This window comes from Notamacropus eugenii, chromosome 3, assembly GCF_028372415.1.
Source record: "Notamacropus eugenii isolate mMacEug1 chromosome 3, mMacEug1.pri_v2, whole genome shotgun sequence".
In the NCBI taxonomy this organism is placed as follows: domain Eukaryota; kingdom Metazoa; phylum Chordata; class Mammalia; order Diprotodontia; family Macropodidae; genus Notamacropus; species Notamacropus eugenii.
The window spans coordinates 104,526,066-104,541,270 of record NC_092874.1 but is presented as its reverse complement, the minus strand read 5'-3'; the positions used below and the strand labels follow the sequence as shown (position 1 = coordinate 104,541,270).

General features: G+C 38.8%; 1 protein-coding gene across 1 annotated transcript; it reads left to right on the top strand.

Moving 5' to 3' along the window:
- Nucleotides 1-12,128: 12,128 nt before the first annotated feature.
- LOC140531211 (taste receptor type 2 member 41-like) lies at nucleotides 12,129-13,076 on the top strand. The gene has a single exon (XM_072650277.1). The coding sequence runs from the start codon at nucleotides 12,129-12,131 to the stop codon at nucleotides 13,074-13,076; it is 948 nt and encodes a 315-aa protein (XP_072506378.1).
- Nucleotides 13,077-15,205: the final 2,129 nt, after the last annotated feature.

The following is a 15,205-nucleotide window of genomic DNA, read 5'->3' as shown; positions in this document are numbered from 1 at the left end:
GGATCTTTTTCATGAGTTGATCAGTAGATTCTTTCCATTTCTGTTTTACCCTCTGGTTCTAGAATATCAGGGCAGTTTTCCTTGACAATTCCTTGAAAGATTAGGTCTTGGCTCCTTTTTTATCAAGGCTTTCAGGTAGTCCAGTAAATTTTAAATGATCCTTACTGGATCTATTTCCAGGTCAGTTGTTTTTCCAGTGTGATACTTCATATTGTCTTCTATTTTTTAATTTTTGGTTATGTTTTATTATTTCTTGATTTCTCATTAAGTCATTAGTTTCCATTTGCTCCATTCTACTTTTTAAGGAATTATTTTCCTCAGTGAGCTTTTGGACCACTTTTTCCATTTGGCCCATTTTGCTCTTTAAGGCAGTGTTCTCCTTATTGACTTTTTGGACCTCTTTTCATATTTGGGTTAGTCTAATTTTAAAGGTGTTATTTTCTTCAGTATCCTTTTTTGGTTTACTTTAGCAAGCTGTTGACTCATTTTTCATGATTTTCTTGCACCACTCTCATTTTCCTTCCTAGTTTTCCTTTATTTCTCTTCCTTGATTTTCAAAATCCTTTTTGAGCTTTTCTGTGGCTTGGGACCAATTCCTATTTTTCTTGGAGGCTTTGAATTAGGAGCTTTGGATTTGTTTTCTTCTGGTTACATGTTATGATCTTCCTTGTCACCAGTGACGTGAGAAAATAACCTCTTCACTGAGAAAGTAAGAATCTATAGTCTCTTTCTTGCCCAACACCCACCTTTGTTCATTTTCCCAGTCAGTTACTTGACTTTTGAGCTCTTTGTTAAGTGGAGGGCTCCTGAAGCACCCCCTACATCAGTAGTGTCTGCTGCAGCTGGGGGGCTGGGAGCAGGGCTGTGGCTGATGCTGGGTCTGTGGCAGAGGTTGAATCTGCAGCCAGGCTATTCTCCCCTCTCAACCAGGTGAGAGACCTGTCCCACTGACCTTTGAAGTGGTCATTGGCATTTATAGGCTGAAAAGTCTGGAAACTGCAACAGCTTCCAGTGATTCAGTGTCCTAAGACCTGCTCCAGCTCTATCCATGCAGGCACAGCCCATGATAAACTGCACTGTGCTAGTAGTTGGCCTGATAGACTTTGCCTGTCCCTTCTTGTCTACCTTCCAATTATCTTGGGCTGGAAGTCCACTTTAGTGAATCATTCTGTGGACTTTCCTGCTCCAGAATTTGTGCAGTCATTTTTTAGAGGTTTATTGAGAGGTTTGATGGCAGAGCTCTAGCAGGTCCCTGTTTCTCCACCACCATCTTGGCTCTGCCTCCAAGAACCATTATTTTATAGGAAATTTTTGTTTACATCAAGCCAAAATCTGTCCCTTCTCAAGTTCTCTCATTTGGTCATAATTCTATCATTTCAGGACCAGTGAGAAAACACAACAAAATATATATATATATATATATATATATATATATATATATGTATATATGTATGTATGTATGTATGTATGTATGTATGTATGTATGTATGTATGTATATAACTCGTTTTCTCTTTTTCCAGGCTAAACAAACCCAGTTTGAGTCAAATCCCAAATGGAATGGTCTCCTGCCTCTTCACCATCCTTATGGTCCTTCTCTTGTCAGTATTCATGCTAATATATAGCTACTAAATCATTATATTTAATCAAGATCATGATCATGAAACTTAAAACATGGTGTGACGAGGGCAGAAAATGAGAGAACTAAAAATCTCCCCAATTCTGGACACCATATTTCTGTTAATTCACCTTAAGGTTAAACTAGCTCTTTTGGCTGCTAAATCATCTATTGATTCATACTGAGTTTGTTTCCACCAACATTGCACCCACCTAGTCTTTTTCATAGAAATTGTTCTTTGACCATTCCTTTTCTGGGCTTTAGGCCACCTCTAATTAATATTTTATTACTTCCTTCATCCTCCTGGATGTTTAGTGGCTCTGATACCTCAAATATTTAAAATACCTTTCACATATTTATCTCTATTCTGGTTTTCCTGAAGTAAATTTACTAGCTAGTTATTATGACTGGTTCTATTCTTGAATTCAGTTCCCCAGAGGTCTACTGAAAATCATTACTCCATATTTTTCTCTCTAAGGGTGTCTGGAAAACTTCAATTGTCTTTCTGTTAGAAGGTTGCTCTGGGGGGCGGGGGTGGGGAGGTGAAGCCAAGATGGTGGAGTGAGAGCAATAGCTCACCTAAACTCTTAGACAAACTCCTTCAGATACCTCTAAAAAGAGAATCTGACCAAATTTTGGAGGTGTAGAATCTAATAAGAGACTGACTGTGGCAGATTCACAGCCTAGGACAGACTGGAAAGTTGACAGGAAGGATCTGTGTTGTGGAAGTGAGCCACAGCCCCAGCACACCCTGTCCAGTGCAGAGGAGAGGGAGGGCCCTGGGGAGACCTGAGGCAGCAGCAGGCAGAACTGGTGAAGTGGCAGCCCAAGCTGAGAGACCAACAGAGGCAAGCAAGTGACAGCCCCTGAGCCCCAGACATCAGTCGCAGCAGATCCTGAGACTTTCAGCCCACAGATTAAATGTCTGTCAGTTACCTACTTGAACTTCCAGGAGCCAGGATGGTGGATTAATCAGTAAATGCTTTCTTCTCTCCCCTTGATGACCTCGAAAGAAACATAAAATATTTCCCCAGAAAAATCCTGGATCAGGGGGAACAGAAGAGGGGGCAAATAGTCTCATAACACCTGAGGCTAGGAAAATAGCTAAGAGGGACTCCTCCTACTGTGGCAGAGGGAAACTAGAAGGAGAGGAGCTGCAGGAGGGATGGAAACTCACACTATGACCCAGATGAGCCTCAGTGCTAGGAGAGGAGCCCAAAGAGGTGTGGAAACTCACACTAGGATCTAGGTATGCCTCAGCACTCCAGGGAAAATGGGAATACAATAGGGCAGCTGGAATAACCAACCCCAGAGCTTGCCTTTGCCTCAGCTCAGCTGAGGAGATCTCCCATGACCAGACCATCCCTCTCCCACACTTAACAAGCTAACCTCAGGGCTGATCATCGGGGAAACACAAAACAAAAAGATAAAAAGACACCTGCTTTTAGCTTTTTCACACAAGTCAGCTCAACACCAAGTTCTGCAGCTTCTAACTGAAAGAACTAGAAGCCACAACACAGAGTCACTATCATGAGCAAGAAAAAGGAAAACAAGAGCCAAAAAACCATGGAATCTTTCTATGGGGACAAAGACCAAAACACAAATAAGAAAGAGGCCAGTAGTGAGACTGTACTTCCATCTGAAACTTCTGAAGGAACTATGAACTGTTTGCATGCGAAAACAGCTCTCCTGGAACAGCTGAAGAAGGAAATAGAAAAAAAAACTGACAAATGATTTTAAAAGTTTGAAAAAAAGAATTCCCTGATGAGAACATCTCTTTAAAAAAGAAAACTGAACAAATGGAAAAGGAAGTACAAAACCTAACTGGGAAAATTGGACAAATGGGAAAGGAAGTACAAAAATTAACTGGAGAAAATAACTCCTTAAAAGGAACAATTGGAGAGATGGAAAAGGAGATGCAAAAGTTAACTGAAGAAAACAATTTGATAAAAATTAGAACTGGGCAAGCAGTAACTAATGACTCTATGAGACAGCAAGAATCAGTCAAACAAAATCTAAAGAATGAAAAGACAGAAGAAAATGTAAAATATCTAATTGGAAAAACAACTGACCTGGAAAATAGATCAAGGAGAGAAAATTTAAGAATTATTGGCCTGCCAGAAAGCCACGATGAAAAAAAAGAGCCTGGATAGTATCTTCCAAGAAATCATCAAGGACAACTGCTCAGAAGTGCAAAATTCAGAGGGCAAAATAGTCATTGAAAGAATCCACCATCCACCTCCTGAAAGTGATCCCAAACTCAAAACTCCAAGAAATATCATTGCCAAATTCCAGAACTATCAAGTGATGGAGAAACCGCCTTAGGCAACCAGAAAGAAAGCATTCAAATGTTGAGGAGATACAGTCAGGATCACCCAGGACCTTGCAGCTTCTACATTAAAACATCAAAGGAATTGGAATCCAATATTCTGTAAGCCAAAGGAGCTGGGACTACAACCAAGGATCAAATACCCAGCAAAGTTCAGCATAACATTTCATGCAAGGAGACAGTCATTCAATGAAGGAAGGGATTTCCAGACCTTCCTGACAAAAACACCAGAGCTTAATAGAAAATTTGATCTTCAAATGCAGGTCTCAAGAGAGGCATAAAAAGGTAAATGGGGGAAAAAACCAAAACTTGTTACTCAATTTGGGCAAACTGTTTACCTCTCTATAAGGGAAGATGCCACCTGTTAATCTTGAGAACTGTACATTTATTATGAAATATAAAAGATATATACGTAGAGGGCATGGGTATAAAGTAAATGATGTGATGATAATCATAACTGTGAATGTGAATGAAATGAATTCTCCCATAAAACTGAGATGGATAGCAGAATGGATTAAAAGCCATAATCCAACAATATGTTATTTACAAGAAACACATTTGAAATGGAGGGATACACACAGGGTAAAAGTAAAAGGTTGGAGCAGAATATATTGTGCTTCAGCTGATGTAATAAAAGTAGGCATAGAAATTCTAATCTCAGACAAAGCAAAGCAGAAATAGATCTAATCAAAAGAAATAAGGATGGACACTATATCCTGATAAAAGGCACCATAGACAATGAAGCAATATCAATGCTAAACATGTATATTCCAAGTAATATAGCATCCAGATTCTTAGAGGAGAGGTTGGGGAAGCTGAAGGAAGAAACAGACAGCAAAACTGTACTAGTGGCAGACCTCAACCTCCCCCTCTCTGAACTTGATAAATCTAAACTGAAAATAAACAACAAAGAGGTTAAGGAGGCAAATAAAACTCAAGGTAGATATGATAAATCTCTGGAGAAAACTGAATAGGAATAGAAAGGAATATACCTTTTTCTTTTTCTTTTTGTTTATTTTGTTTACTTATTTATTTGACATTCATTTTAACAAAATTTTGGGTTACAAATTTTCTCCCCTTTTATCCCCTCCGCCCCTCAAACACCAAACATTCTAATTGCCCCTATGACCAATCTGCCCTCTCTTCTATCATCCTTCTCTGCCCTTGTCTCCATCTTCTCTTTTGTCCTGTAGGGCCAGATAACTTTCTATACCCCTTTACCTGTATTTCTTATCTCCTAGTGGCAAGAATATTACTCCACAGTTGTTCCTAACACTTTGAGTTACAACTTCTTTACCTCCCTCCCTCCCCACCCCTTCCCTTTGGAAGGCAAGCAATTCAATATAGGCCAAATCTGTGTAGTTTTGCAAATGACTTCCATAATAGTTGTGTTGTATAAGACTAACTATATTTCCCTCCATCTTATCCTGTCCCCCATTACTTCTATTCTCTTTTGATCCTGTCCCTCCCCATGAGTGTCGACCTCAAATTGCTCCCTCCTCCCCATGCTCTCCCTTCCATCATCCCCCCCACCCTGCTTATCCCCTTCTCCCCCACTTTCCTGTATTGTAAGATAGGTTTTCATACCAAAATGAGTGTGCACTTTATTCTTTCCTTTAGTGGAATATGATGAGAGTAAACTTCATGTTTTTCTCTCACCTACCCTCTTTATCCCTCCACTAATAAGTCTTTTGCTTGCCTCTTTTATGAGAGATAATTTGCCCCATTCCATTTCTCCCTTTCTCCTCCCAATATATTTCTCTCTCACTGCTTGATTTCATTTTTTAAAGATATGATCCCATCCTCTTCAATTCACTCTGTGCACTCTGTCTCTATGTGTGTGTGCGTGTGTGCATGTGTGTGTGTGTAATCCCACCCAGTACTCAGATACTGAAAAGTTCCAAATATTGTCTTTCTATGTAGGAATGCAAACAGTTCAACTTTAGTAAGTCCCTTATGACTTCTCTTTGCTGTTCACCTTTTCATGGTTCTCTTCATTCTTGTGTTTGAAAGTCAAATTTTCTTTTCAGCTCTGGTCTTTTCATCAAGAATGCTTGAAAGTCTTCTATTTCATTGAAAGACCATTTTTCCCCTGAAGTATTATACTCAGTTTTGCTGGGTAGGTGATTCTTGGTTTTAGTCCTAGTTCCTTTGACTTCTGGAATATCCTATTCCATGCCCTTTGATCCCTTAATGTAGAAGCTGCTAGATCTTGTGTTATCCTGATTGTATTTCCACAATACTTGAATTGTTTCTTTCTAGCTGCTTGCAACATTTTCTCCTTGACCTGGGAACTCTGGAATTTGGCCACAATGTTCTTGGGAGTTTCTCTTTTTGGATCTCTTTCAGGTGGTGTTCTGTGGATTCCTTGAATATTTATTTTGCCCTCTGGTTCTAGAATCTCAGGGCAGTTTTCCTTGATAATTTCATGGAAGATGATGTCTAGGCTCTTTTTTTGATCATGGCTTTCAGGTAGTCCCATAATTTTTAAATTGTCTCTCCTGGATCTATTTTCCAGGTCAGTTGTTTTTCCAATGAGATATTTCACATTGTCTTCCATTTTTTCATTCTTTTGGTTTTGTTTTGTGATTTCTTGGTTTCTCATAAAGTCATTAGCTTCCATCTGTTCCATTCTAATTTTGAAAGAACTATTTTCTTCAGTGAGCTTTTGAATCTCCTTTTCCATTTGGCTGATTCTGCTTTTGAAAGCATTCTTCTCCTCATTGGCTTTTTGAACCTCTTTTGCCAATTGAGTTCGCCTATTTTTCAGGGTGTTATTTTCTTCAGCATTTTTTTTTGGGTCTCCTTTAGCAGGGTGCTGACCTGCTGTTCATGCTTTGACTGCATGTCTCTCATTTCTCTTCCCAGCTTTTCCTCCACCTCTCTAACTTGATTTTCAAAATTCTTTTTGAGCTCTTCCATGGCCTGAGCCCATTGAGTGGGCTGAGATACAGAAGCCTTGATTTCTGTGTCTTTGCCTGATGGTAAGCATTGTTCTTCCTCATCAGAAGGGAAGGGAGGAAACGCCTGTTCACCAAGAAAGTAACCTTCTATAGTCTTATTTGTTTTCCCTTTTCTGGGCATTTTCTCAGCCAGTGACTTGACCTCTGAATATTCTCCTCACACCCACCTCGCCTCCTGATCCTCCCAGCCAGTGCTTGGGGTCTGAGATTCAAATGCTGCTCCCCAGCCTCAGGGCTTTGGGCAGGGGCAGGGCTGCTATTCAGTGTGAGATTAAGTTCAGGTGCTCAGGTGGGGGCAGGGCCGCCTCTCAGGCTCAGTTCCCTCAGGGGGTTTATGCAGAGACCTTCAACAATGGATCCAGGTTCCTGCCTTCTTGGGGAGCCCTGGTCTGCCGCTGCCTCAGCTTCTGCCTCCCGAGGGGGCCTGAGTTATGGGGGAACTCCACTGCCCTCTCGACCCACCAAAGAGATCCTCTCACCAACCCCCGTCACCTGTGGGTGGAGGGACCCGCAAGGCCGCTGGAGATCCCATCCCTGAAGCCTGCTCAGATCTGCTCCTCTCAGTGCCGTGGCCTTGGCAGGGCTGGGCTGGGCTCCACGTCCACAACGGACCTTTTGGGAGAGATTTGCAGGTCGCTCTGGAACAGAAATCTCCTTCACTCCAGTGTTCTGTGGCCTCTACTGCTCCAGAATTCGCCGTGAGTTACTTTATACAGATGTTCTATGGGTTGTGGGTTCGGAGCTATGCATATGTGCATCTTTCTACTCCGTCATCTTGGCTCCGCCCCGAATATACCTTTTTCTAAGCAGTACATGGCACATATACAAAAACTGACCATGGACCAGGACATAAAAATCTCACATTTAAGTGCACAAAGGCAGTAATAATCAATGCATCCTTCTCATATCATAATGCAATAAAAATTATATGTAATGAAAGGCCATGGAAAGATAGACCAAAAATCAACTGGAAACTAAATAATCTAATCTTGAAGGAGTAGGTTAAACAACAAATCATAGAAACAATCAACAGCTTCATTCAAGAGAATGACAACAGTGAGACAACCTACCAAATCTTATGGGATGCTGCAAAAGCAGTTCTTAGGGGAAGTTTTATATCTTTGAATAAAATAGAGAAAGAGAAGATCAATGACTTGGGCATGTAGCTGAAAAAGCTAGAAAAAGAACAAATTGAAAATCCCCAAGTAAATACCAAATTGGAAATACTGAAAATCAAAGGAGAGATTAATAAAATTGAAATTAAGAAAACTAAAAATGAAAGATATAAATCAAATTAGGAAAATCAAAACTAGAAAGGTGAACTCACCTCCCATGAGGAGGAAATTAAAACAATAATTAGAAATTACTTTGCCCAACTTATGCCCACAAATTCGACAATCTAAATGAAATGGATGAGTATTTTAAAAAAATACAAATTGCCCAGATTAACAGAAGAGGAAGTTGAATACTTAAACAACCCTGTCTCAGAAAAGGAAATTGAACAAGCCATCAATGAACTGCCTAAGAAAAATCTCCAGGGCCAGATGGATTTACAAGTGAATTCTATCAAACATTTCAAGAACAGTTAATTCCAGTACTGTATAGACTATTTTTGAAAATTGGGGAAGAAGGAATCGTCCCAAATTCTTTTTATGATACAAATATCGTTTTGATACACAAACCAGTTAGAGACAAAACAGAGAAAGAAAATTATAGACCAATTTCTCTAATGAACATAGATGCAAAAATTTTAAATAAGATTTTAACAAAAAGAATACAGCATCTTATCACCAGAATAATACATTATGATCAGGTAGGATTCACACCAAGAATGCAGGGGTGGTTCAATATTATGAAAACCATTAGCATTATCAATCATATCAACAAGAAAATTAAAAGAAACCACATGATTGTCTCAAAAGATGCCAGAAAAGCTTTTGACAAAATACAACACCCATTCCTATTAAAAATGTTGGAGAACATAGTAATAAAAGAAACTTTCCATGAAACAATAATTAGTATCTACCTAAACCCTTCAGCAAGTATTATCTGCAATGGAGATAAGCTAGATGTATTTTTGATAAGATCAGGGGTGAAACAAGGACTTCCATTATCACCACTATTATTCAATATGGTACCAGAAATGTTAGCTGTAGCAATTAGACAAGATAAAGAAATTGAAGGAATTAGAATAGACAAAGAAAAAGCTAAGTTATCACTCTTTGCAGATGATATGATGATATACTTAGAGAGTCCCCAAGATTCAAGTAAAAAACTATTTGAGATAATAAATGACTTTGGCAAAGTTGCAGGTTACAAAATAAACCCTCATAAATCATTGGCATTTCTATATATTACTAACAAAACCCATCAACAAGAGACAGAAAGAGAAATCCCATTTAAAGCTAGGGTAGACACTATAAAATATTTAGGAGTTTACTTGTCAAAACAAACCCAGGGACTACATGAACACAATTTTAAGACACTTTTTGCACAAATAAAGGCAGATCTAAGTAAGTAGAAAAACATCAGTTGCTCATGGGTAGGCTGAGCCAATATAATAAATATGCCAATTCTACCTAAATTAATTTACTTATTTAGTGCCATACCAATTAAACTATCAGATAATTATTTTCTAGAATTGGATAAAATAATATCAAAATTCATCTGGAAGAAGAAAAGTTCCAGCATATCAAAGGGATTAATTAAAAGAAATGATAGGGAAGGTGGCTTAGCACTACCAGATCTCAAATTCTTTTATAAAACAGCAATTATCAAAACCACTTTGTACTGGCTAAGAAACAGAAGGGTAGACAAGTGCAATAGGCTAGGTACTCAACATACAGTAGACAATGAATATAGCAATCTCCTGTTTGATAAACTCAAGGACACCAGCTTCTGGGATGAGAACTCATTGTTTGACAAAAATTCCTGGGAAAACTGGATAACAATGTGGTGGAAACTAGGCATAGACCCATACCTGACACAGTACACAAGAATAAAATTCAAATGGGTACACAATCTAGGTATAAAGAGCGATACCATGGACACGCTGGAGGAGCAAGTAATACTGTATTTATCAGATTTATTGAGAAGGGAAGAATTTTGGACTAAAGGAGAGATAAAAAGCATTATGAAGTGCAAGATGGATAATTTTGATTACATTAAACTGAAAAGTTTTTGCACAACCAAACTCAATGCAACCAAGATTAGGAGAGAAGCAGAAACCTGGGAAAGAATTTTTGCAAGTAGTGTCTGTGATAAAGGCCTCATTTCTCAAATATATAGAGAATTGAGTCAAATGTACAAGAATCAAGGCATTTCCCAATTGATAAATGGCCAAAGGTTATGAACAGGCAATTTTCAGAGGAAGAAATTAAAGGTATCTACAATCATATGAAAAAAATGCTCTAAATCACTTTTGTTTAGAGAGATGCAAATCAAAACAACACTGAGGTACCACATCACACCTATTAGACTGGCAAACATGAAAGAATATGGAAAATGACAAATGTTGGATAGAATGTGGGAGAGTTGGAACACTTATTCATTCTTGGTAGAGCTGTGAGCTCATCCAACCATTCTGGAGATTAGTTTGGAACTATGCCCAAAGGACTACAAAAATGTGCATGCCCTTTGACCCAGCAATCTTACTTCTAGGACTGTATCCCCAGGAGATCATACAAATGAGGAAAGGGTCCCACATGTACAAAAATATTTATAGCAGCCCTCTTTGTGGTGGCCAAAAACTGGAAATCAAGGGGATGCCCATCAATTGGGGAATGGCTGAGTAAATTATGGTATATGACTGTAAGGGAATACTATTGCACTCTAAGAAATGATGAACAAGAAGACTTTAGAGAGGCTTGGAAAGACTTATATGATCTGATGCTGAGCACAAGGAACAGAATGAGAACTTTGTGCACAGCACTGACCACTCTCAGAAGTGTCTGAGAGCTTTTTCTGGAAGACTTGGATCTTCATAGCAATGCAAGGACATAAAAAAAAAAATTTCCAATGGTCTTCTAAGGCAAGGTGCCTTCCACATCCAGAGAAAGAACTATGGAATTCAATCGCAGAATATAGCAGATCATTTCTGTGTGTGTGTGTGTGTGTGTGTGTGTGTGTGTGTGTGTGTGTGTGCATTATATTTTGGTTTGTTATATGATTTCTCCCATTTATTTTAGTTCTTCTACACAGCATGACTCTAGCGAAAATGTATTCAATGGGAATGTATATGTAGATCCTATATAGAATTGTATTCCATCTTGGGGAGGGAGGGGGGTCATGAGAGTTAGGTAGGGTGGTAAAAATTTAAGTTTTATGGTAGTGTTTGTAGAACATTAAGAATAAATGAAATAAATAAAGTAAATAAATAAATAAAATAAAATAAAATTAGGAAAAAAAAGGTTTGATCTCCTTTCCAGGACACCTTTTAATGCTTCTTTTTAAGTAAACTTGGATTCCTACCTCATTTTCAAAACTTGGGTTACTGACAGGTTTACCATTCATATTCTCTTCCCTGTTTATTCTGCATTAGGTAAAGGCCCCTCCTGGAGGAGTGTTCATCAAGGAAAAGAACAATTTGTACATATAGTCACAAAAAGGTGATTCTTCTTTCTCTTACTCTTACCTATAATAAAAGAGCATCACATCCCCTATGCTCCAAATGTTGGAAGGTTGTCTGGAAGATAGTCGTGTCTTCAGGGAGTAGGTTTGGGAGGCAGCTTGGTACAATGAAAGGAGCACTAACTCTCAAATTACAAGACATGGGTGTGAATCCCACTTCTCATGCTTAATACCTGTGTGGCCTTGGGCAAGTTCCAACCTTGCTGGTCCTCAATTTTTTCATTCACAAAATTTGGGGGTGGGACTAGACAACCCCAGAAGACCCTTCTAAGTCTTGACACATGATATTATTGAAGAAACGCTCAGTTTCCATGACAGAAACCCAGAGAAATTATTTTCACTGATCCAGGCAAGGAATGCAAATCATATGCATTTAAAAAGAGCAGTTGTAACTGAGATTGGAGGAGATTTGCATTTATACAGATCTTCATGGACCTTTCCTCCTTAACCTCACAGAACTCTGTAGCTATACTGTGACTTAGAAAGAAAAAGTAGAGCATTCTCCTTGTACATCTCATCAAACACGTGAGTCCCATGAACTAGTGGCTAGTACAGATCCAAGCAAGAGTTTTCAGTGTAGGAGTGACTGAAATGATGGGACCATTCACAGTCTTCACCATGGTTCTCTACATCCTGTTATGCTTCCTCGGAATCATGGCTAATGGCTTCATTGTTGTGGTACTAGGAAGGGAATGGGTTCGATGCCATCAGCTGTCTCCCTGTGACATGATCCTCATTATTTTGGGTGCCTCCTGTTTCTTCCTGCAGTGGGTTGGAATGATACACAATTTTTACTATTTTTTTCACCACCTACAGTATTCCAAGGAGCCTGCCCGCCAGTACTTTGGGATTTACTGGGATTTTCTGAATACAGTCACATTCTGGTTTGCCACTTGGCTTAGCGTTCTCTTCTGTGTGAAGATTGCAGACTTTACTCACCCCATTTTCCTTTGGCTGAAGTGGAGAGTAAAGGGACTAGTGCCCTGGTTTTTACTGTTCTCCCTGCTAATTTCTTTCATCATCACCATGCTGTTTTTTGCAGGGAATAATGCTTTGTATCAGGCATTCTTTCAGGGGACATTTTTTGGGAATGGAACCTTATATGACTTTACTAGGAAACTAGAAATCCACTATTTTTTCCCTTTGAAACTCATTACTTTGTGTATCCCCTCTTCTTTGTTTGTAGTCTCCATAATTCTCCTGATTATCTCTTTGCAGAGACATTTCTGGAAAATTAAACATAATGCCAACAGTGCCCAGGATCCTAGTATTCAGGCTCATACAAGAGCTCTGAAATTGCTGGTCACCTTTCTGGTCCTTTATGCTCTTTCTTTTATGTCTTTTATCATTGATGCTGCCATTTCAGGTATTGGGAGTACCTGGTACTGGCTTTGGCAAATTGTGATTTACCTGTGCACATCTGTTCATCCCGTCATCCTTATCTTTGGCAACTCGCAGCTAGGACAGGCACTCATGAAGCTTCTTCTTCTTGTGCCTAAAGCCTTCTGGAATGACAAGGGGATATCATCTCTTACCTAAGATGTGCACAGCTCTCTCTCATACCAAAGAAAACCAAGAACTGGAGCAGAAGTTATCATTTGACTTTAGAATTTTTGTCCCATTGAAGTCCAGGTAGAAATTAAACATTTTCCTCATTCTTTCTTCCTGTACTCAGATATTCAAATAAATCTGTGACATCAAGAATTTAGTAGTGTCTGACCTCCAATGAGACCTTATCTACCTGCAGATCCTGTTTCTCTCTTATTCTCCTTTAGTTCACCATGAGGGGTCTCCAGCCTCCTTGTTGGAGGCCTTTTTTGTGTCTGACATTTGGAGAGTGCCAGTGAAATACCCTGGTTGCCCTCTTATAATTTTTCACCCTTATCACTGTGTTCCATTCTTTTAATAAAAAAACCCACAAATCATGTAATTTTCAGAAGATATTATTTTTTCTTTTTGAAACAACCACAGTGTCTTTCTTAAACAACCTTCAGGAGTGGTCGCTTCTGGGTTGTCATTCTAAAAATAAAGTTTTTAACGATTCCCCAGATTCTTTTTCTTTTACAATATCTGCATGATGAACTCACTTTACTTTTATATTTAAAGAAATTTAAAATTTCTGTTTAAATGTCATTTTGAAACCTTTTTTTTCTGGTTAGAATAGAAGATATTTGAAAAACCTATGTGAGGAAATCTTGGTTAGAAAATTCATTGTAGCAGGCATGCTATAAGAAGCTCAGGTTTCTAGAGTAAATGCCAAATATTAGAAGAGGCCATTGTGAGTAAATTTCATGGACGGAGAGGGAGGGTAGTTTATGGAATCTTCTTTGATTTAGAGCTTAAGGAACCTTTGAAATCATTTAGATGGGAGAAAAATGAAACTGATAGAAATGAAATTATTTCAGAGTCACACAAGTAACTAATCCAGGTCTTTTGATTTCAGATCAATGATCTTTCCTTTAGACTAGTGGTTCCAACTTTTTTGTTTTTTTGCCTTCTTTCACCACCACTAAAAACAGTTGTGTTGTGAACCCCCAACATAATTTAATGTAATTATTGCTTAAAATAACTAAAATGATAACTTTTTCCTCAAATCTCAAATTAAATTTTATGTTATACAATTTTAAAATATACAATTGAGCACTTAATGTAAAACTATGAATATAAAGCTGTTAAAATATTTTATACTGGATATTCTTTAAGAATTGAGAGAAGTCATTCTGTAAGAGTTCATATGCTTCCTATTATCTGCAAAACTGCACATTAAATCTTTTAAATATTTTTGTTGAAGATAAAAAACATTTTAAATGAAATATGCAACAACTTAGAAAATGTTTAACATAATGTAACAATCATATATAAACTTAATTTGAATTTTCTTTATTTGATTTTTTACTTGAACCTAAAGGAAGCCACAAAGTAGAGCTCAAAAGAGAGAGAACTGTAGACAAGTAGATCAGCAAGTGAAAATATCTGGAGCCTGGATATAGATTGTCTTATTCAAGGAACACTAGCAAGAAGGCCAGTGCACTTGCATTACAGAGCATGTGATTTGTAATATATGGTTCAATACCAGACATTGGAATTTTAAGCCTTCAATTTTATTTCTTTATTTTGAATTTTAACAAGAATGAGGTGAAAATGCTTGCTCCCACACATATGTGGTATAAAATGGTAAGATAATTTTACTAGTTCTGTTACTGAGTGATAAAAATTTATTTTATGTTGGGGATTGGGGAGAAGCCAAGATGGCGAAGTAGGAAGATACACATATGCTAGCTCTGAACTCACAGCCCATAAAATATCTGTAAAGAAGAACTCCCAACAAATTCTGGAGCAGCAGAAGCCACAGAACAACAGAGTGGAGGAGATTTCTGTTCCAGAGAGGCCTGAGGGGCTGACACGGAGGGTCCATCACGCACCAGACTCAGAGAGGAGCCAGGCCCTGCCTTGGCCGCGCGGCAGGGGTGGGGAGGGGGGAGAGAGGGGATGGATCCGGGCGGGCTTCAGGGACTGAATCTCCAGTGGCAGCATGGATCCCTCCTCCCATGGGTGCCAGGGGCAGTGGGAGGGTCTTTTCGGCTTGCCAGGAGGGGAGCAGGGTGTCTCTGTGGCTTGGGCCTCCTCAGAGGTGGCAGCAGGGGCGGTGGCAGACAAGGGCTCCCAGG

Bases quoted from the DNA above. Each gene is read 5' to 3' on its own strand.
- LOC140531211 (XM_072650277.1), top strand. From the start codon at position 12,129: ATGATGGGACCATTCACAGTCTTCACCATGGTTCTCTACATCCTGTTA.